Source organism: Salvelinus sp. IW2-2015, linkage group LG22 (assembly GCF_002910315.2).
Source record: "Salvelinus sp. IW2-2015 linkage group LG22, ASM291031v2, whole genome shotgun sequence".
Taxonomy (NCBI): Eukaryota; Metazoa; Chordata; class Actinopteri; order Salmoniformes; family Salmonidae; genus Salvelinus; species Salvelinus sp. IW2-2015.
In genome coordinates this window covers 16,220,256-16,243,364 of record NC_036862.1, presented here as the reverse complement: position 1 = coordinate 16,243,364, position 23,109 = coordinate 16,220,256, and the positions used below count along the sequence as shown (strand labels likewise).

Genomic DNA, 23,109 nt, shown 5'->3' with positions numbered 1-23,109 from the left:
TAAGCATCATAGGAATCGGTAAGATAAATAATTACGTGCGGGGCCAGTAATGATATATTATTTTTAACATTGACATCACACTACAAAGAGAGGATTCGCTTTATTACATTGCCAAAGATATAAATCTAGAACAATATTGGTAGGACAGTTTTGTACTGTTATTAACCTCAAACGTTATATTATATTAATTACTTCTCTTAGTATTTATATATATTTTGGGGGGCTCAGAGGGAACAGAATAGCATTTGCAGACCTAAATAAGATTCAATAATAAAGGTGTCAAAACTAAGGCCAACTGGCAAACGTAAATATTCTGGTCCACGCCACTGAATTTAGAATTGGGTGTAGAATGTGTCACTGATGCTGTCAAGCAGCTGACCTGACCCCTGAGCAGTGTTCACCTAGGACAGGGATGGGCAACTCCAGTCCTCAGGGGCCTGATTGATGTCACGCTTTTGTCCCAGCATCTGCTAAAACACCTGACTCCAATAATGAACTAATCGTGATCTTCAGTTTAGAATGCAAGTAGTTTAATCAGCTGTGTTTGCTAGAAAAAAGTGACACCACTCTCTGGCCCCCAAAGACTGGAGTTGCCCATCCCTGACCTAGGACATGGGGAGTAGTGAGGCCGAGCTGCCCTTAAAAGGTATGAGTCTGCCTCAGTAGYCACACCAGCCCAGCAGCTGAACCATCAATCACCCAGATCGTATAACTGCCTGCAGACACCCACCGAGTGATCTGCTCTCTGTCTCCCTCTCTCTTCATCTCTGTAGAAGATGCCACTGTGTTCTATAGTCCATGTTGGTCTCTATAGCCTTGCAATTAGTCTCTCACATTGCTCCTGCCATCATTTCCCATCACTCTGACYTTTCATGCATCCTTTATCTTTGCAATGCAAATGTTTACATTAATGTTGTAGATTCTGGGAGGCCTGCACATCAGATATGTTGTCCAAGATCCACAGACTTCAATACCTTTTAGTTTACTTACGTTCTCTTTGTCACATCTATCTAAGCCATTGCTCTCGTACTGTAACTAATGTTGATGCCACATACAACCCTGCCATCACCACTGTCTTTTATGTTTTACCTTTATTTAACTAGGCAAGTCAGTTAAGAACAGATTCTTATTTACAATGACAGCCTACACCAGCCAAACCTTGGACAACACTGGGCCAATTGTGCGCCGCCCTATGGGACTCCCAAGCACAGCCGGTTGTGATACAGCCTGGATTCAAACCAGAGTGTCTGTAGTGACACCTCAAGCACTGAGATGTAGTGCCTTAGACCGCTGCGCCACTTTGGGAACCTCAGTAGCCACACAAGCCCAGCAGCTTAGCTACTACTGCTGCTGCTACTAATGTTTATTATTCTCCCTGGGCCATCCCTCCATCCCACCCTTCTAATCTGCTTTGTTGAAAACTTGCCAAGTTATATTAAGTCCCCACAGGGTTCCACCCCTTATACCACCAGAACACATCCCCCAGCCCCCACACACATACCAGGCCCCAACCTTTCTGTTATTACTGATTGTTTCGTACTCTGCATGATAAATACAACACCATGCAGTGATGTGTGGTGCTACTGGGCATGTTTGTTTGTTGTGTTGGTTACAATGTAACTGACTCTTACTGATAATAGTCACTGACTCAACAAATGAATTATGCACATACCAATGTGTTACTTACAATAACAGTAACACTGTAGCACACCAGCATGTAGCCTATTCCAAAAGAATACTAAAGCAAAAAAGATTTCATGGAGAAATATCCAGTTCTGGTAAGGGATATGTAGCAGTTTAAAACTAGAATCTCATTCCATTACAGCCTAATAAATTGAAAGCCTGTCATAGAGCAGTATCACTTATATCATATGTATTTTATACATAATATAATATTTTTTATATACACTTTTTTATGCATTTATTTAAAATAAAACGTGAAAAGAGCAGTTTATCTCGGTAACTGTCATCCTTGCAGTCCTGTCTGTGCTGGTTTGTCCCGTCACTCGCAGTTCAGAGCACCGACAGATAGATGGCCTTGTCCTCAGAAGGAGATGGCGTCAATCTACCGCGGTGCATGGTGGGAATGATCAGATCAGGTAAGCTGAAATGAGACAGTCTGAGCCGCAAGAACAGGTGAATGATTACTGTAGGTCTACTGTTAATGCCGTCGTCCAAAGATATCCGTTATCTTGGTCCCATAACGAACAAATAGTGGAAGTTTTGACGCGAGGACTCCAATTAACTTTAATGGGAGCCCGAATGAAAAGCGGAGATACGCAACAAAAAGAGGTCGACAACTCGCCAAAAACCTGGAATTAGCAGCAGGTAGGTTCAACATTACTTTTTTTGATCGTACTCTTGTTAAAATGTTTTCACATCAATTTTTTCTTTGACGTGTGGATCATAATTGTGTAGTTTCAATGGCTGCGTTATATCCCAATGGTATTTTATTTTCTTCTCTCACAGCTGCCTTAATGCCGAATTGTCACTATGCTTATAGTATGTCATTAATACATTTATTTGACATTTATTTATTTTGATGAATAAATGTTTTTCTTTCTTTATTTGTCTGTAGCCTAAGTATTCCTATACCATTTTAAACGCGTTGACAAAACCACAACAATGCACACACAGGCCTAACCATCTGTTGTTATTGCCTAATGTTATACACATTCGTAATCTATATAAAACCGTGTCCATTGTGAAGGCAGACAAGGTCTAATATTGGAAAACATCAAAATACAATAGCTTATGGAACAAGTCCTCCTGTACACGCGCACATGTTGTTTATCTGTCTCTGACTGGTGTTGTATTTCTCTCAGACAGGATGCTCCTCTGTAGGCCATCATCCAATTTAATGTAGGCCTATGGTAATTGCTTCTCGATTTCTCATTTAGGTCTACTGACCTGCCAAAGTGTCCTAGTAAGTGCATAAAAAGGCCAAAAGAATGCATTATAAAAATGATATATTCTAATTTTCTTAAATATATTTTCTTAATTCTGTGAATATAGAGCTGTAGGCCTATTCATCCATAAAATGTGAAATTAACTAATTTGTTTTGCACACACAGTATGAGTATTGCATTGAAGTATCACAAATAATGCAACCGATCCTATTGTCTACTTTCTATGACTGACATGATTAAACCTCATGTCATTGTTAACTCAGTAATTCAAGATATAGAACCTTAAGATCACTTTCTCAGAAAGAAATGGGTAAATCCATTTGAATTCAAACCCTTCCATACATACAGTGCCTTCGGAAAGTATTCAGACCCCTTGACTTTTTCTGCATTTTGTTACGTTACAGCCTTATTCTGAAATTGATTAAATCGTTTCACCCCCCCTCAATCTACATACAGCACTCCGTAATGAAAATGCAAAAACAGGTTTTTGGACAATTTTGCTTATTTAGAAAAAAAATTAAAACTGAAATATAACATTTACAGAAGTATTCAGACCCTTTACTCAGTACTTTGTTGAAGCTCCTTTGGCAGTGATTACAGCCTTGAGTCTTCTTGGGTATGACACTACAAGCTTGGCACACCTGTATATGGGGAGTTTCTCCCATTCTTCTCTGCAGATCCTCTCAAGCTCTGTCAGGTTGGTTGGGAGCATTGCTGCACAGCTATTTTCAGGTCTCTCCAGAGATGTTCAATCGGGTTCAAGTCCGGTCTCTGGCTGGGCCACTCAAGGATATTCAGAGACTTGTCCCGCAGCCACTCCTGCGTTGTCTTGGCTGTGTGCTTAGTGTCATTGTCCTGTTGGAAGGTGAACCTTCGCCCCAGTCTGAGGTTCTGAGCATTCTAGAGCAGATTTTAATCTTTGGCTCAATCCTGACTAGTCTTCCAGTCCCTGCCCTGAAAAACATCCCCACAGCATGTTGCTGCCACCACCATGCTTCACCGTAGGGATGGTGCCCGGTTTCCTCCAGACGTGACACTTGGCATTCAGGCCAAAGAGTTCAATCTTTGTTTCATCAGACCAGATCATCTTGTTTCTCATGGTCTGAGAGTCTTTAGGTGCCTTTTGGCAAACTCCAAGCAGGCTGTAATGTGCCTTTTACTGAGGAGTGGCTTCCGTCTAGCCACTCTACCATAAAGGCCTGATTGGTGGAGTGCTGCAGAGATGGTTGTTCTTCTGGAAGGTTCATCTCCACAGAGGAACTCTAGCGCTCTGTCAGTGACCACTGGCTTCTTGGTCACCTCCCTGACCATGGCCCTTCTCCCCCGATTTCTCAGTTTGGCCTGGCAGCCAGCTGTAGGAAGAGTCTTTGTGGTTCCAAACTTCTTCCATTTAAGAATGATGGAGGTCACTGTGTTCTTGGGGACCTTCAATGCTGCAGATATGTTTTGGTACCCTTCCCCAGAGCTGTTCCTCGACACAATGCTGTCTCGGAGCTCTATGGGCAATTCCTTTGATCTCATGGCTTGGTTTTTGCTCTGACATACACTGTCAACTGTGGGACCTTATATAGACAGGGGAGTTCCTTTCCAAATCATGTCCAATCAATTGAATTTACCACAGGTGGACTCCAATAAAGTTGTAGAAACATCTCACGGATTATCAATGGAAACAGGATGCACCTGAGCTCAATTTTGAATCTCGTAGCAAAGGGTCTGAATACTTATGTAAATAAGGTATTTCTGTTTTTAATTTTTTATACATTTGCTAAAATGTCTAAACCTGTTTTCGCTTAGTCATTATGGAGTGTTGAGTTTTTTTATTTTTTTATTTAATCAATTTTAGAATTAGGCTGTAACATAACAAAATGTGGAAAAGGTCAAGGGGTCTGAATACTTTCCAAAGGCACTGTATTTGCCCATTGCAGAAGTGGTCAGAAAGTGACTTTTTGGACCTGCATGCCAAAACATTCAAGAGATAAAGGTACTCCAAATTGACCCATTTTGCATACCATACCATGAGACATCCATGTCTTCATCACTGGAAAAGACCAACGGTTGAGATTGTTTCGTTTTTTAAATACATCTTTTTTTTTTACCATTAACGTAAATTATCTAAAAACATTAAAAGGCAGATTTCTTTCAATATTTGCATATGTTGCAGTTTAGACCCTATTTTACATAATTTGAGGTTGTGTTCCCCCCATTGGTTGAGACACAACATGCTCTTGAATACAGGTTGAGTGTCATGTTTTGGCTGATTTAATGTACTAAAATGGGAGTAGAATTTACATTTCAACTTTAAAATGGTACCATATGGTTGGAGTTTCACGTATCAGAGAAGGTTGACTTGAATCTGTTTTAAATTATACTCAATCCTCTATAAGAAACCTATTGAAATCATAAAAATATAGATAATAGACATGACCATTTAAGATGACATTCGACTGTGGGTGGACCGGCGGTCATCTTTTGTGGTAGTAATTAGAAGTTAATGTCAATTTCATTTAAATTCCAATGGTGTACCAGCTAAATGGCAGGGGTCTGAAGGATAGGTAAATTCTCTGAATTGTTTTTCTATGATTGAAATGACACCCACCCTGTATTCAAGAGCAGGTAAACGATGGTAAGCACAACACAAAAACCTCATTTACGTTAAAGGTTTAAAATGACAATTTTTATTTAAAAAATGATGTTTTACGAAATAATCCAATAGTTTGACAACACTATTTGTAAGCTTTTAAATKATATCAAACTGAACCGTTTATCTTTTCCAGTGAGGGGAAGACATGCAAAATGTGTCAACTTTGAGTACTTTTATCTCCTGATTTAATTTTTATATATATATWTTTTTTTTTAATCTCTTTTAGTTCTCATTTGGACTAATCGTCCAAGAGTCCTTAAACATTAAAATACAATTTATAATATGAACACAATTTCACATATGTTACAAACAGACAGACATACACTAACATATTGACCCGATAAATACTGATAAGGTCCAAGAAGTCACTTTCTGACCACTTCTTCCATGGGCGAACATGTATGGAATGTTACCGTATGTTTAAATCAGAAGGGAGGATGTCAAAAAGGGATTGAATTCAAATGGATTTACCCAAGTATTAAATAAGAGCACGCTCTTTTCAACATTAGATCTGTTATAGGTCCTTTTATAAAACGACTGCAGCATGAGTCCCAATCAATTCCAATGACCACTGTTGTTTACAACTGCCAAATGCTGCCCTCCTCCCAGGAGCCACTGGTAAACCGATATCCTTGTGTTAATGTATGGTCTGCTGCAGCTGGCCTGCCTTTTGGTGGTATGCTGATGCAGCCTCCTGCTCAGGCCCAGCACAGCTCCCTCTTGTTCCCCATAGACACCTGTTTCTCCTCGTAGGCGCTTGGCTTCACAGCGCAGCCCTCCTGTCTTGTACCCCCATTAGTATTGGTATGGTGGAAAGATGATCAGAGTCCTTTTATGCTCATGATTCGAGTTCAGGCTGCCCAGCTGGTCTTTGAGAAGCCAACATAATATTATTTTTGTAATTTTTGGAGGCCATCCTCTGTAGCCCTGCTGCAAGATGCATCAACATGTTATTGCCACAGGGAGCAGAACACCTAACCAGAAATATAACACCCACTACAATTTTTTAAATTTGTAACTGAAGCAGGTCATGGTTGATCTTGTAACTTGTTTTCATTTAATGTCAGAACTGCACTCCAACCATATGATTAGACCTGTTCTTGATGGACCCATTCTCATTGTACTACACATCCCACTCCAACCCCTCCCTGTGGCATGATGCCTCACCGACCAGGAAGTAGGCTACATCATGTGTTATGACTTGTCATTGAACTGGGCGGCTGTCRGCTCTAGGCTTCATGCCTTCGGGCTCACAGGAGCAAAATGGCACCGTTGTACCAGGATGTGTTTTACATACAGTCCCATTGGTATCTGTATTGGCTATTCACTGTTTCCTTTGGCTGCCAGAATGCATAGTCATGGTTCTGAAAGTTYGCATAAAAATCCACAGGCCAATCACTTTACAGTTTCAAAGGCTCTGACAGGCTGTCAGGRCAGCATACTGTTGTCGTTGTTGACACCCCCCTGCGGTGGTAAACATAGGCTACACTTGTAGTTTTGCACTTTGTACAGAACTTGGAGGATAATTGTATGTTCTGATAAGATGTTTTGTGAAACAACTATAGGACAGATAAAAATGATTGTTGTCATTATGGTAGGCTTGTGTGCTATTAGTCTGGTTTAGCTTATTAGAAGTGACTTATCCTCTCTCCTCTGGGTGTGTCTCACAAACAGCAGCCCCTAGACATCTCTGTTCAGTACCAGCTGTATTTTACTGTAACTCTCTAGTCACAAGGCTCTTTAGCATACCGGCAGTGGTAAAAGTATAGTTGTATATCTATAGCTAGTTGGTTAGCCTACACATTGTCGTACTGCTTTAGTCCAACACAACACTGTTTACTGTGGAGTGTAGCCAATAGCCATATTACTGCTAGTGCATAATTAAATGCTACCATTGCACACCACTGTTAGACCTTTATTCTATTTGTGTGTCCCATACGTGCATATATACTGAGTATACAAAACATGAATAACTCTTTCCATGACATAGACTGACCAGGTGAATCTAGGTGAAAGCTATGATCCCTTATTGATGTCACTTGTTAAATCCACTTCAATCAGTGTAGATGAAGTGGAGGAGACGGGTTAAATAAGGATTTCTAAGACTTGAGACATGGATTGTGCCAGGCGCAACGGATTGTTTTAAGAACTGGAACGCTGCTGGGGTTTTCACGGGCAAAAGTTTCCTGTGTGTATCAAGAATGGCCCACCACCCAAAGGACATTCAGCCAACTTGACACAATTGTGGGAACCATTGGAGTCAACATGGGCCAGAGTCCCTGTGGAACGCTTTCAACACCTTGTACGACCGTGTACAAAAAAATAAATAAAATGTTGAACCCTCCCTTCCCGCCGCCTCCTCCATACAGGGTTGAGCTGAGAGAGGCGCCATGCTGTCAGGGGAGGAGATTCTGTGCAGCACGCGGCAAGTGATAGCAGGCCTTGAGGCGCTGCGAGGTGAGAACCACACCCTCCTGGACAACCTGCAGGAGGTGCTGGAGGGCCGGCCGGTGGCCGAGAGTGGCAGTGTGGAGCAGGAGAAGAGTGGCATCATCCGCCAGTCTCTGGAGAGGATAGAGCTGGGCCTGGGAGAGGCACAGGTGGGGTCATACTGGAGATGGCAGAATGGGTGAAGTTGTATTTTGACTGTATTGGATGTGTACATGTTTATATGCACACCTACTTCACTCTCTTGCTCTCTCGCTCTCTTTCCCTCTCCCTCCCCAGGTGATGATGGCTCTGTCGGCCCACCTGGGCTCCCTGGAGGCGGAGAAGCAGAAGCTGCGCACCCAGGTACGAAGGCTGTGCCAGGAAAACCAGTGGCTGAGGGACGAGCTGGCCGGGGCCCAGCAGAGGCTGCAGGACAGGGAGCAGGTGGTGGTCACGCTGGAGGAGCAGAACAGACACCTGCAGTTCATGAGCAGCATCCGCAAGTACGACCAGGAGTCGCCCCCACCGGTATGTCACAGACCACCACAACCAGGGTCGTATTCATTATACACCAAACGGGGAAGAAACAGACTGATACAGTGAGGAACTACCAAAACTGCTCATATTCGCTTTCCATTGCAAAATGTTTCGCTATGGTGTACCCTAATGAATATGACCCGGTGCATGTCTTTGCCTCAGCTTTTATGTTATTACTAAAGTTAAGCTGCTGGTGGCTTATCAGAGCAGGGTGCTATGTGTTTCTCTGTATAGTTCATAGTTAAACCTTTATTTAACTTGCCTAGTTAAATAAAGGTTAAATAAATAAAAAATATAGGTACTCCCCTCAGCTCTGTACTATCAATCTAGTTATGTTTTCTATGTCGACAGGATGACAAAGAGACGGGCTCCACCAAGGAGTCCCTAGATGACCTTTTTCCCACGGACGAGGAGGAACAGTCACAGAGTACGTGCACTCGTCTAATGAGCCGGATATTCTTGTCTGTCTATCTGCTGTGCAGACGAGCTATGCATGTATGTTTGTCGATGTCTTGGTGTGACTCTGTTGAATAGTCTGTCACTCGCTGTGTGTTTGTTTGTGTATGTCTATGTGTCTATGTATATTTGTGTGTCTGTATGAATGACTCTACCTCCCTCTCGTGTCCTCCTGTCCCCCAGTATCTCAGCCCCACGGTAGTAGTGCGGCAGCAGCGGCCCAGCAGGGAGGCTATGAGATCCCGGCCCGCCTGAGGACCCTTCATAACTTGGTGATCCAGTACGCCTCCCAGGGCCGCTACGAGGTGGCCGTGCCCCTCTGCAAACAGGCCCTGGAGGACCTGGAGAAGTCCTCGGGCCACAGCCACCCTGAYGTGGCCACCATGCTCAACATACTGGCYCTGGTCTACAGGTGAWTGGAGCCACRTTAGCCTAGMATAKCCTCSATGCTAGGTCTTACTGTGGGGGATTTCCATAGTGTGGCTGGTTACGTTAGCTGTATGCTAAAGCTAAAGGCTGTTTCTCTTCTCTGCAGAGACCAGAACAAGTACAAAGAGGCGGCGAACCTCCTGAATGACGCATTGGCCATCCGGGAGAAGACCCTGGGCATAGATCACCCTGCGGTATGTTCCTCTATAGTCTATAGTGAAGGTTAAGGGTCACCAAAATGGACAAACAGCTAAATAAGATGTCTAAAACATGCATAGCTAATGGCTTTCCCCAGCTCAGTGGATAAGCAGCTACAATATGTAACCAGTGGTGTAGTGGAGGGTAACCCACCTTTTGTGGAAAAATGAAATTAAAATATAGGAAGTGTTTCTTTTTTCACTGCGACCGGCGATCAGAGTTTACCTCCCCCTTTTTTTTACCACTACATTACTGTATGTAACTAACAGTACTGTATTTGTTTACAGGTGGCAGCCACACTCAACAATCTTGCTGTACTGTATGGAAAGAGAGGGAAGTACAAGGAGGCTGAGCCACTGTGTAAGAGAGCCCTGGAKATCAGAGAGAAGGTAATGAGGCAGTAACCTAGCAGCACCGTGACTAGAAACCCTGCCCTCTGATGGACCAATTCTGTACTACATAGCACTGCAACCATACTACATAAAACATTGGGGTCGTTACTCAAAAAAAGTAATATTACCTATGACTCATTACTTCTTTAAACAATAAATAATTACTTACTACTCCCTGGGAAAAGTAATTTGTTATATTACTTTTGCGTTACACCCCAAAACGTTGCACATTCTCACTCAATGTAAACAATGTTGTGTTTCTAGCAGTGGAGAGGTGTTTCTCGCCTGGACACAGTTGACATTTTACTGTTATATTCTTGTAATTGTATCCTACCAAATCAAAGTAATTGGAGTACTTCCGCGCTGAGAAACTCAATGTTTAAGATGCTTCTACCATTTTCCATCTCCCTCACTAAAGCAGTTAGTAGTAGTGTGTGCGTGCGTGCGTGCGTGCGTGCGTGCGTGCGTGCGTGCGTGAACAGGAACTTTGTGAGAGGGCGTCAGATGAAAACAATTAGAATCTGGGGCGGGGGGATTTAAAACAAATATTTTGCGCTGTCACAAATACTTATTTGGATCAGTAACTGTAATAGGAAATTAATGATAACACAAGTAACAACAAAATAAAAAATCAGTAACTCTGTTATATTACTCGTTACCGCAAAAAGTAATTTAATTACTGTAACGCATTACTTTGTAATGCGCTACCCCTAACAATGCTTATTACCAAAACGTGCCTGTTGATCTCCCTTCACCCCCCTCCTCTCTTGTTGTCGTGGGCAGGTGTTAGGCACGGACCACCCTGACGTGGCAAAGCAGCTGAACAACCTGGCGCTGCTGTGTCAGAACCAGGGCAAGTACCAGGAAGTGGAGCAGTACTACGAGCGTGCCCTGCACATCTACCAGAGCAGGCTGGGCCCCGACGACACCAACGTGGCCAAGACCAAGAATAACCTGGTGAAGGATGGAGAATAGGAGAGGGTGAATGGAGGGAGGGGTGTAAAGGGGAGATGGACATGGTTGGCATGGTCACTGGGCTAGATGATACCATATTATTTGTGTGTATACTATGCTATAATTGGGTAGAAGTGGGGGACATTGACCCAAGCTGCATGCGTGTGTCTATCTATCTGAGGTGTGATTGCGCTATTTGTGACTCTAGTATTGCTGTATTTCTGGCTACAGGCTTCATGTTACCTGAAACAAGGGAAGTACAGACAAGCTGAGGCTCTGTATAAAGAGATCCTGAACCCGGGCCCATGAAAAAGACTTTGGATCTGTGGATGGTGAGAGCAAACTCATAATATGATATTGAAACCTGCTCTCTAGATTCAATAGCATTTTGATCCAAAAGGGGTGTATGTATTGGAATTGAAAATGTACCTCAGATTTGTACTGTAAATAACTATTGTACTGGATGATGCCACTGTGTATCCTCTGTGATGTTGGTGTCTCAGGTGAGGTGCGGGACATCTGGACCCACACGGAAGAGGAGGGCTCCATGCAGGATGGGCTGGGCAGTCTGAAGCGCAGCGGCTCATTCACCAAGCTCCGCGAGTCGATACGCAGGAGCAGCGAGAAGCTGGTCAGGAAGCTGAAAGGAGTCGGACCTCAGGATACCACCCTCCGACTCCTGGGTAAAGACCAAGTCCTCATTCTGCAGTGTTAGCTCTCAAAATGATGTCAATTTTTTACTCTCTCTTTCTTGTTCCCCCTCAGGATGAAAAGGGCTAATTCTCTGAATGTGCTGAAGTGGGTGCGAGGGAGCGTCAAGAAGCGCAAGGGTGAGCAGCAGTTTTCTGGCTTTTCTCACATTTCTGTACAATATGATTGTTAGTTGTTTATTCATCACCTTTCATTTTATGTGCTTCATATCCTAAGGCATTTCTCTGGCTGTGTGTCATCAAAATGAATGTATATGTCATTGTTATACACATACAGTCAGACTAGTCAAGTGTTTTGTATGTTCTTCCAGAACCCTGCAGCTGACAGAGAACCGAACCCTGAGCTCCAGCACCCAGAGTCCTGGCACGGCGAGGTCCCTCACACTACACCTCTGAACACTAGCCCCCCTCCCAACATCCAGGAAGTACTCTCACACAGCTCTGGCCCTACTCCTCTATCCGTCTCAGTGGACCTACATGGGTCACTGCAACCCCCTTCCCTTGCTCTGTGTAAATCGAACAATGATCCGTTTAGGTTTGTTTACTGCACTATGTTGTAGCGGGTGGAGGTCACTGATACTCCTTGCCTGCTAGTTTTATCCCCTGGTGCGCCAGTTCTGAGGTAAAGATTAGAATACACACAGCAATGAGAATTGGTTTTGAGAGATGCAGATTGAATCTGTTTCAGACTAGATTTAGTAATGCTCTGTTGTGACTTACTGTACAAGGAGGGAAAGCTTGAATTCTTCAACGATTGTTCACAATTATGAATATCTTGATATTTGCATTTCAACTGCAGTTGGGTCAACAAGTAAGTGTTTGCAGCTATTGGATGTTATCCAAATGAATTTAGCTGTGCATGCAAAAAAGGTCTTATTTATACAATGTGGTTTTTAAAACGTGTTACATTCCGATTTGATCTCCTTGAGTCCATTACCAGCGGTACTCTTGTTTTTGGCCCTAGGTGATTTTAATTCCACAATTAAAACAAATATTTACTAATATCTATTGAATGTGATGCACAAATAGTGTATTGGCTTCCATGTTAGGTTGTGGTAAAGTGCTCTCCTTATTCCACAATAATAGAACAAAATCTGCACTTCCCAGTCCAGCGGTAGAATGCAATTTGTCTAAGGCTTGGCATACTGTAAAAATATGTTTGTACTATGTTTAGCAGATATAAAAAGCTTAAGCTATTTTGATAGCCCAAAAGTAAAAGCACTATGTGCCTGTATGTAATATCATATTTTTTTTATTTGTCTCAGTTTGGGATACATTGACTTTTTTGTAGAGCTAGCTAATTTAAATTCCTTCTGTAACATGTTTTTTTAATTATTTGATTTTGTTGTCTATGCATCTTACTCAGGATGTTATCAAGAGTAAATATGCAATTTGATGGACAAAAAGCGATGAATTCACTGTGGTGGTATTTCCAAGTGATCATTTAAAAGGGTGATCGAGGAGTCACTATTGTAAAAAGATTATTAACCCATTGAGGTGGATGGAGGGACTTCAATGTGGGTTGCGAAAAGGTCGCCAGTTCGAATCACAATGAGTCTTGTTTTCCAACCTTAACCAATCACATTTCTCATTTGATGTTCTAATTGACTGAATAGCTGTATACATGTGGGAAACAATTGTGGAACCCTCCCTCATGCTGCTGCAGTGGACTAGGCACTGGGATAAGAACCAGAAGGTCACAGGTTCTAATCTTGCCCATTCTTTCAACGATCAACTCTGGCCTAAAAAGTGGGCACAATCCGAATTGTGGACAAGATCAGGATGCATGTTAGCACCATGTACAGTATAAACAGGGCTATAAGCTGACAAAGCACAAGGGCTCTATTCAAACTGTGTCAAGCATTTCATATGCAGCGTTTTATCATGAATTCAATCTCCACTAACATTGCCTTTAAATTTAAATCACGCTGAACTTCAGCGATACAGATTGAATAGAGCCCTACATCTTATTTATGTAGAATTATGTTAGCTGTTACATATGGAGAGCTTTCTTTGCAGATTGTCAATCTTATTGACAATTACAAATATATTTTATATCTGGAAACCATAGCAGACAAATGTCAAAGTATATTGAGTCTCTTCAATTCACTGTGTTCATGCTAGCCTTGTCTGGGTATGTTTCATGATGTACATGTTGTCATGATGTGGCCCTTTCTGGGTACAGATCATGACTTCTCACTCTCTCCTACACCCAGGTTCTGTTATCTCAGGTCGTAAATTCCTGACGGAGACTCTCCCCCTTTTCATGCAGAGACCACAGAGTGAACAAAGGATTTCACGTGGCCCAACTCCTAAATCCCCTAAATGGGAAAATGAAACAAAATCTCCACTTGTGAGGTGAGAATKGTCTGTGGACACTTAAGGGACAGGTATGACGAGTGTGTTTCATTTGGTGACCTCAGAGAGGACAGGAAACACAACTATATCTCTGAATGTGTACATTTCTCAATTATGGGGTTTGCATCTAATTCTTGTATAAAATGAGTAAAGATTAAACTTTGTGAAATGTGATAAACCTTTAATGTGAGAATTGTATTCCCTTTAAAGTTTAACTAAATCATTGGCCCGCCCCCGTGAGCACAGGCACAGACCGCCTTTCCTATTGTTACGAATAAAAAACCCTCSTGAGGAAATCCTCTTTAGACCACACATACCTCGGTGTAAATTGAGGTGGCACAGGTTTGAGTGCCAAGACTGAGCAAACGCACAGCATGAGCTGTGATTGCAAATAGTTATTGAATTCCTAACCAYACCACGTGGAGAATTGGCTACACGGCTGGAAATKGTTAAAYTCTGAGACTATCGAATAAGAGCAAATCTTAGATACCAATTATTAGTCTCCAGCTAGAAATWATGTAAACCTGGGATGCGAATGCCGACAACCGCYGAAAYATYTATGAGAACATTTCTGAATGGTACTCTGAAGTATCCATTCTAACCACGAAAGTCTGATCTTCAGGAAACAGAGACTCGGATGAACTCTCCAGCAGACGGACCGGATTCCAACAGAAAAGTTCGACACATGGGCGTAAATATATATTGATTGCAATTATTCCCGAATGAGTGAGCGTTCATGTGCAAAGGATTAGCATTTCAATTCATATAATTAACTGTGTAGTGATTCCTTTTGTCTTTCCCACTCTTTCTCAGTCCACACCCACTTCCCTTTGTCCACCAAGCCGTCATATCGGCTTAGCCCACTAGGGAATCTTCCCTATGATTTGTTAGTAACATATGTTTGTTTATGCATTTCTGTGATTATTTAGTTAGTAAATAAATGATTAAGCCAATTGGTGTAYGATTCACAGTAAAAGGTTGGGTTCGTGCAGATAACCAACCATTTACAACGTTTGGAATGAGACTGACGTGAGGTAAAGAATAATTCATTAATAGAAGACAAATTGATAGTTATATTCGGAAAATTATAATTTTGTAGTCTGAAGATTTTCCGTGGTGTCCCAACTTCCTAGTTAATTACATTTACATGATTAGTTTAATCATGTAATAATTACAGAGAACCGATTTGATAAAATAACAGTCTTCACTTTTAATGATGCCAAGGACATGTCAATGTGTTTTAAAAAAACATGCCAACTGCATGGTAGAAACTGTAAACATTTATTTTTCAGCCTACCGGCTTATGCAAATATACACTTAAAAAATAAACTATGTACAGTAGGACAGTATTGGAACAGTGACTGTGGGTTTGACTGGGTGATGACACTTCCTCTTAGGCCTGGTGAGCGATCTGGGCGATCTTTTGCAGCATGTCCTCTGACTGCAGCTGCTCCAGTGTCAGCAGAGACAGGCCCAACTGGTCCTCCTGAGGGGAATGGATAGGTTAAGGGGAGACCTGGGACAGGTTCAGTTGGCTTGAACGTTGCAGTTAGAGATGTCATGAATAGATCTGATGTGATTTCTTATTCTACAAGTCAGACAGGCGTCTACATAAAAATGTAAAAAATCCACAGCCCTGCTAAACATGTCCCTGTACTGTGATGTGCTGTACCTGTCTGAAGGGCTGGGCCATCTGGCGTAGGAAGTGTTTGGACAGCTGTACCGTCTCGTCGATGGTCAGGTTGAGGCTGCCGTCAGTAAGGTGCTCCTGAATCCACCGGGGCAGCTTCCCTCGCTTGTCAGCCCGGGCATAGCGCTGCAACAGGAGTGAGAAACAATTGTTCCAATTCTCTTCAATAGCCTTTTTTATTTTACCYATTTATTTTTGTTACCATTGATGTGAAGGCACTAGATAGGTAACAGCAKTATGGAACAACCTGCTGTGACCTCAGTGCATTATGGCTTTCAAATTCAAGAAAGCCACAAAATGTAGAATTTTTATTAGGATCCCATTAGCTGACGCCACAACGTCAACTAATCTTCCTGGGGTCCAACACAGAACTAAATTAAAAACAAAATGATCATAGTAGAGTCTATCAATGATCAGAGTGGTAAGAAATGTTCCTTTAAAACTAGACACACCAAGTTCCGAAGGTCCTCACCTTGTCTGCGAAGATCATCAAGCCATAGTCAGTTTTGCCCCTGATGGCGCGGCCCACACATTGCGCTGCGTGCCGCATGGCGTCAAACGTCAGGAAGTCATTCTCTCTAATCTGGAACTGGTCCCGCAGGTACTCCAGACGAGCCTGGTAGAGATGGACAGAAGAGTAGAAGGATAACTATTTTAGAAAAACAGACCATTAGGATTAAAGGAAGTGAAAGAATTGCGGACAGGGGGGTGAGGAGGACATACGCTGAACAGAAGRGAGGAACAGACCAAAACAGTGAATAAAGCAGAAGAACAAGGGAAAGATGATGAACAGCAGAGGAGTTRGACTGACCTTCAGGATCCGGCTCTGTGTGTAAACGTAAGGCACTCCGAACATGATCACCGCACGGCCAAAATGGTGGACTGAGGGAGACAGTTTCATATCACTTATCTCTTCAAATAACCTATGCTGTAACTTTGGCGGCCATTTTGTTTAGCAAATGAGCCTAATAGAGGCTCTACTACTATGTTACAGGAACAAACAACACTCACCAAAGTCGATTCCCTCGGACACCTTCCCCCTGGCCACAGACAGCAGGATGGCTCCTCTGCCGTTCTCACAGGCCTGGGGCACAACAGATAAGAGGTCAGAGGTCACAAACAATGACAGAAGACAACCTAAGACAGTCAAAGAAAGGGTCTCCTGACCTCCTGGTATTTCTCCAGAGCCATGCTGGTCTCTGCTGCGTCTGGGGTCTCGATGAAGATCAGCTTGTTCCTCTGGACGTTCTCCAAGATGCCCTAGAGACAGAGACACAAAGGGGCAGGACAAGAGGACAACGCTTACTCAACTTCCAGATTACTACCTTGCAAAAAATTACATTTCTGGCCACAATTCTATCTGCTGCCAATAAAATGCTAACATAGATATGTCTATTGCTATAACAGTACAGACGGAACAACACGTTATTCACTTTTAACAACATTTATCCTCCCTTCCATTTGTGGACCGTGTACACACACACCTGCTCATACCACGACGCCACAATGTTCTCCATGTAGGTGTAGCTGGTAAAGAAGGCCACGATGCCATCTGGCACAATCGCAGACATCTCCAGCAGCAGGTTGCCATAGTTACGGATGACAGCTGAAAAATTGAAGCCAGACCAGGTTTATTTCAGTGATTTGTTTTTCACATCTAAGGAAAGGAGAGTCTAAGCTTACAAAGAGGCAAGGAAAGCTTACAATATTTCGATACAATGTAACAATCACTAACCAAAATCTTCACGCGTCTCAAACTTGGAGGTCATGGCCACCTGGTCGTTCCCCCTCCCCACCACCTGAAAGAGGAAGAGCTCMGTGTCACCCCCTTSCATCCTTTCTGAAGCTCAGYATAGCTTGAATTAACCACTCAGGTCATATCATGTAGACTGTTTCTGAGGTTACTCACAAGAGGGCAGAGGCAGGTGCGTGCCAGCGTCATGGTGAAGGATGCCACGGTAACAGGCCGGAAGTCCAGGATTCGGGGGTAAATGTCCAACGGTGAAAGGGTCTGTGGGTAGAAACATGATCAGAAGTAGACAACCACAGGGTAGGACAGCTGAGCCAACACACAGTCAAGGGATCTAGTGAGAGGGTCAATGGAGAGAAGTGATGATCATACGACTGAACTGACTGCTGAGGACACCGAAAAGCCTAAATAATATACTGAAAATAATATAAAACTGTCAAACTTTACATTTCTGTTTGCGTCGCATGCAAATTCATTGATAAACTAAATTCTGAATGGTGGTAAAAAAAAAAACACATTAAAAAGCCACAGATTTAAGGAGGGGATCCCTGTTGATAAAGTACTGAGAAACACAAAGAAAAGCCATTTGTCCCTCATTAACACTTGTACTAAGTTTACAAAATGGCACTCTAGCCCGACTGCATTGGAATGTGAGTGGCCCCATCTTGGACAGATGAGACCATCAGCAGGTGTCTTATAATCACAGATTAGTGGCTAGGTCACAGTTAATCTAGGAACAGAGAGAGAGCGAGAGAGAGCGAGAGAGAGAGAGAGAGATTACCCCTGACGTAATGATGACAGACTGGAAGCGCTCGAACACAGGCTTGATGGCAATGGAAGGGTCCATACAGCTGAAGGGAGAGGAGAGAAGAGCAGGGTTAAAGTAGATCCCATCCACTTGCATCCTGGTGGATTATTTCACTCTTGGCTCTTGCAGTGGCACAACATCCATCAATATCACACCGTTCTGCTGGCAAAACAGAACATACTCAACACAAATTAACCCCACCTGAAGTGCAGGACGGGGTTAGCAATGGTGGGGGTTCKGTCTTCAAAGGGTTCAATGATGATGGTGAAGCCTGATTGTGGAAGATAGCAAGGGAAGAACAAAGAAAATAAATAACCACAGAGCTGTAGCCATGTAGAGGTAACATAGTCAGCCTAGGGAGGTTCAGTACCTTTGCTGTAAGTGCTGACCAGTGTGGCAAAGTTGGAGATGAGGGTGATGGCTGAGAAGTCTGCGATGTCCGCTATCTCTAAAGTCCTCAGCARCGAACGCAACCTCTCGGCACAGAATCTAGAGAAACAAATAGATATGTCATATAAGAATTAAGGAGTGAGGAGTTACTAGAAACTTATTTCAATGTTCCCAAGAGACATAATCCACGATGGAGTCTTAAGTCTAGGAGCATTCCTTTTGCATTCCCTGGTGCCCTGGTGGACGGAGTTTGCACATGTTAGGGCTATTCCATTGGTCCTAAAATAGAAATCTCCATGGTCCTAAAGTGGAAAACTCCACCAACCAAGGGCACCAGGCTATACAAAACTAACACAAATGTACTGTAGAAGTCACCTGAGGGGCTTGCGGTCAATGCAGACCTTCTCAAAGATGTCTTTGAGGAACTGGGGAGCGCTCTCCTGCATTACATGGTGAATCCTCAGCCTGGACTTCAGGTACTCCAGGAAACGCTTCATGAAGCCCACAAAGTGCTCTGCCGTGCGGATGCTGCCAGGCACAGCCTCTGGAGGCGGATGGGGGAAAGACGTAAAAAAAGACATTACGGGAGAGGGAGGACAGGATATAGAAAGGGAAAGGTAGATACATGAAACCCTGTTTGAGCATAAATCGATACAAATATTAACAAATATTCAATAACTGGGTTGTTTTCAACTGGACTCCAGGGGGMTAACCTTGGAGGATCTCATCTGGCAACACGGGATTGGACATGTAGATGTCGGTCTCCCTGGCAACGTTGGCCTCTTTCAGGCCCTCCACCAATCGTCTGTATTCCTCTTTCAGTTTGGCTGCATCTGTCTCCTTTATCCTACAGCAGAGGACAAGCGGTTGAGATGACATCACAACCCTCTACACTTTTGGGGCAAGAACAACAAACTGGTTCAGTCRGTCTCATTATAGACACCTTGTACATTCTCCTTTGTACACAGAACATGACAGTGGTTCTAGTGCTGCTCTCCACTAGATCCACTAATGTATGACCTTACTTGAGAATGGTGTTCTGTAGGGTCTCCACGTTGGCCTGACTGCGGTCCAGAGTCCTCCTGGTGATGTTGACGCTCATTGAGTCGATGCACACATTGTCTGAGGAAGAGGAGGATGGAATGTCAGCTTGTGGAGGCTTGAAACAGTGGGCTGCTTAAACAAATGGGAAAGAAACAGCTGGATGTCCTTACCGATGTTATGTGCTTCGTCAAAAACAACCACTGATTTCTTGGAGAGCTCCTTTGAGACAAGGTCTGCAATTTTTGGGTCCAGGAGGTAGTGGTAACTGTAAACTATGATGTTGGCATGGAGGATCTGTATGTGTTAAGGAAAGAAGCAAAAARGAAAAACACTGCCAGTAATCCATCTCCTTCATAAAGTAATGCCACATAAACCCAGAAGTGCAACATCACGAGACGTCCGGGAAGGCTTGTGAAACAGACCAAGCAGAGCAGGCCAGGGTTTGAGAAGACATTGAGAAGAAGTGAAACATCCTTGGTTGTTAATTTTCTCAAAATCTAAAGGCACAACCTAGATTCGAGCCAATGTCTTAAGTAGTTGAACATGTTAATACTGCAACCTTGTGAATGTGACAAACAGGCACGTTTTCATTTGTAAAAAACAACTTTATCGTCGAAAGGGCCTATGATTTGACCGCCTGCACATGCTCAGTTCGGCGTGAGACGATCGTTAGACCTGATTACGTGTTTCTATGCTTGAGCTTAGCTAGCCAACGTCAACTTGACATCGCCTACAAGTGTGATCGGCAATTTCTATTGGAGAAGTAGTTTCTGCCCATCTTCATACTGTACCGTCTTTAGTAATGCTGTCAAATATAACATGCTACAAAAACACTGGTAAAAGAAAAACATCAGATGCTATGACAAAGGGCTATTCTTACCGAATAGCGTGCTAGGTAGTAGGGGCACCAGCCTTTCCTCCGCCCAAAGTCCTTCAGATCGTCCAGATTGTAGACTCCAGCGGGGAGAGGCACCTGCTTTCCCATAGCATCAAACTCCTGGAGCAGATAGACAGAGTCAGTCAGGCAGACAGACAGAGGCATGGAACTCTCCAGATCACTCTCTTTGTCACAATCCCAAGCCCATCACCTCATAGAAACGGCAGGAAGGCAGGCTTGGGTTGCTGTGCCGTTGGGCGCGGATGTATGACGCCGTCAGGCTGTGACATTTCCCATCCACCTCTTTCCCAAAGCGTAAGGAGCTCACCTGAACACAAAGAATCATGCAATTTGGACCATGACATGGACACACACAATTTAACTACATGCAAAGAAATGCTCTATATTGAACACACACAAATGTGTTTGAAGAGCGTTACAGAACCACGGTTAGTGGGTGTCATCGTGAAGATATGTGTACTGACCGCTAGGGCCGGGCAATGAAGTTGTCTACCGCGACCCTTTACAGACATAGAACGCAGTACAGTAGTAACATGTCAATAATTGATAACKTTTCAGACAATTGAAAAAGTGTCACATTAGAAGCGTCTGTACCTTTTCAGACAGAAGAATTCTGCCTGTATATCATGTTCTATTGTTTCCCTGACAACAATAAACATTGCTGATTGATGTGCTGCTGTGTTGCTTATGCTGCTTTTTTTATGGCTGGGTAGCTAGATGTGCTTTCTTTCTACTAAATGTCTTGGTAATATTTAATGAACTTTAAAGTACCTTTTTTAGGAAAGAGTGGCCTGCGCGCAGGCAGGCTAGGATTGAATGTTCTGCTCACCTACTGATGGAGGTTAGTCTCGCTTCAGAAGCAACATTACTTTACAGACAAGTAAAATGCTGTTCATGTCTCCAGAGAAGGGTTCGCGTTGGCATTTAAAGAAAGACAGTGTAGCCTACCCTAACAGACAAACAAACATGCCATAGCGCTTTCAAGGGGCCACATACCATTATATCTGAAAAGTGTAATCGATACAGGCAGCCTACTGTAATTTCGTAATATGAGGCTACGGCATGTTGCTCCTACCTCGGGGTGAACACACAGGTTTTTCCGAGAGGAGAGCGCCAGAGCCAGGATGTTGTTCTTCTCTCCCGTCTCCTTACAATAGAACTCCATTAACTTCCTCAACTCCTCCACCACCTGATGGACAAGGGAGCAACATGGCATCAGAGAAGGGGATGAGAAACATATGTTCTTCAAGGACAGGGGAGCACAAAGAAAGGTGTGAGAGAGAGAAAGAGATCACCTTCTCTATCTCAGGAACAGTTCGGGAACAGTAGATCAGCTTTGTGACTTCAAGGGGATACTCCTGTCAAAGAGATCACTGTATAAGTGAATTGTCAAAGAAACAGATGGTGACAAAGGTTCTTCCAACAGAGTCCTGATGGAGGAACGGACATATCTTGACTCACCCGCTGATATGCAACAATCAATGACAGAAGAGAGATGGTTTTCCCGGTTCCCGATGGCATCTCCAGAACTCCATGTCCCTTTCGATAAACAATGTGTTACCATCATGCATAGGGCCATAGCAGTAGGATAGGTCTACAACCAGTGGCATATTGCTGGGTCTCTCTATTTACCTTGGCATCCAGGGTCCTCTTGAGTTCCAGCATGTAGGAATATTGCTCTGGGTAAATGTAGTCATATGGGAAATAGACTAACAACCCTTCGATGTTGAGCCTAGAATAAAAAGGTAGTAGTCATAGTAAGGGCATTTTAGCCAGGTAACATTCAGCATATAGCATTAGCTATATAAAAAACATAACTAGCTAACTCCCCTATTCATCTGTGGCTAAGTTCGTTCCAACAGACATCGCACGGTGTAATGTTTATAGTTTAACCAGCTAACGTTAGCTAGCTTACGATAGCCAACTGCTAGCTATGTTAGCAAAGAGTTTACTAGGTACATAGTGCTAACTTTGCCCTGTCTGAGAATCTCTCTGCCATGAGCACTTACTTCATTTCAGTGAATTTATTGCAGCGGCGAGCTAGCTGCTTATGTGTCAGTCACTTTTTTTTTTTACAATAAATAGATGCCTAGCTAATTTATTGGCAAAGCAAAACCCTTCAACTAGCTAGCTAGCTGTGTTCCACACATTCGATTTCTTCAGACATCCTCCGTCTTACACAAAGCCCTATCTTTTGCTTCTCCGATTGGCTGCAGAATTGTGAGCTAATTCTTTGGTCTTCTCTGATTGGGTTTTGTATGCATCCCTCAATGGAAGTACGTCCCATTCCTGTAATCAGAACTAACTAGTCAAATATCGAGTTAAATGTTGAGCTGAATCGCATTTGTGGAAACAAAGACTATTCTCAGAGCAGACCTGTTTGTAGCTAGGTATTTCTGAGTCGCGTCGGGGAAAAGTTAGTTAACCCTTTTCCTAACCTTAACTTAAATTGTCCTAAATGTCCAAGTTAATTCTCCTAAACTGTTGCGTAAATTCTCCTAACCAGCTACGACAC

General features: G+C 43.1%; 2 protein-coding genes across 2 annotated transcripts; one reads left to right on the top strand and one right to left on the bottom strand.

Moving 5' to 3' along the window:
- The first annotated feature begins 2,015 nt into the window (after nucleotides 1-2,015).
- klc3 (kinesin light chain 3) lies at nucleotides 2,016-14,199 on the top strand. The gene is given in 13 exon segments (XM_070434089.1): nucleotides 2,016-2,328; nucleotides 7,920-8,150; nucleotides 8,278-8,508; nucleotides 8,869-8,944; nucleotides 9,157-9,385; nucleotides 9,509-9,596; nucleotides 9,888-9,989; nucleotides 10,776-10,949; nucleotides 11,178-11,240; nucleotides 11,242-11,278; nucleotides 11,450-11,629; nucleotides 11,712-11,776; nucleotides 11,968-14,199. Coding segments are annotated over 11 exon segments (1,395 nt in total). The 5' UTR covers nucleotides 2,016-2,328; nucleotides 7,920-7,940; the 3' UTR covers nucleotides 11,717-11,776; nucleotides 11,968-14,199.
- Nucleotides 14,200-15,281: 1,082 nt separating this feature from the next.
- Nucleotides 15,282-22,850, bottom strand: ercc2 (excision repair cross-complementation group 2). Its single transcript, XM_023966911.2, has 23 exons — nucleotides 22,604-22,850; nucleotides 22,227-22,326; nucleotides 22,056-22,133; nucleotides 21,890-21,952; nucleotides 21,670-21,783; nucleotides 20,785-20,901; nucleotides 20,577-20,693; nucleotides 19,867-19,990; nucleotides 19,678-19,774; nucleotides 19,366-19,499; nucleotides 19,028-19,196; nucleotides 18,633-18,751; nucleotides 18,464-18,533; nucleotides 18,236-18,305; nucleotides 17,614-17,715; nucleotides 17,440-17,503; nucleotides 17,189-17,310; nucleotides 16,872-16,964; nucleotides 16,716-16,788; nucleotides 16,516-16,586; nucleotides 16,177-16,320; nucleotides 15,687-15,830; nucleotides 15,282-15,500 (listed from the first exon to the last, which is right to left on the bottom strand). The coding sequence occupies exons 1-23, from the start codon at nucleotides 22,606-22,608 to the stop codon at nucleotides 15,408-15,410; spliced, it is 2,283 nt and encodes a 760-aa protein (XP_023822679.1). The 5' UTR covers nucleotides 22,609-22,850; the 3' UTR covers nucleotides 15,282-15,407.
- Nucleotides 22,851-23,109: the final 259 nt, after the last annotated feature.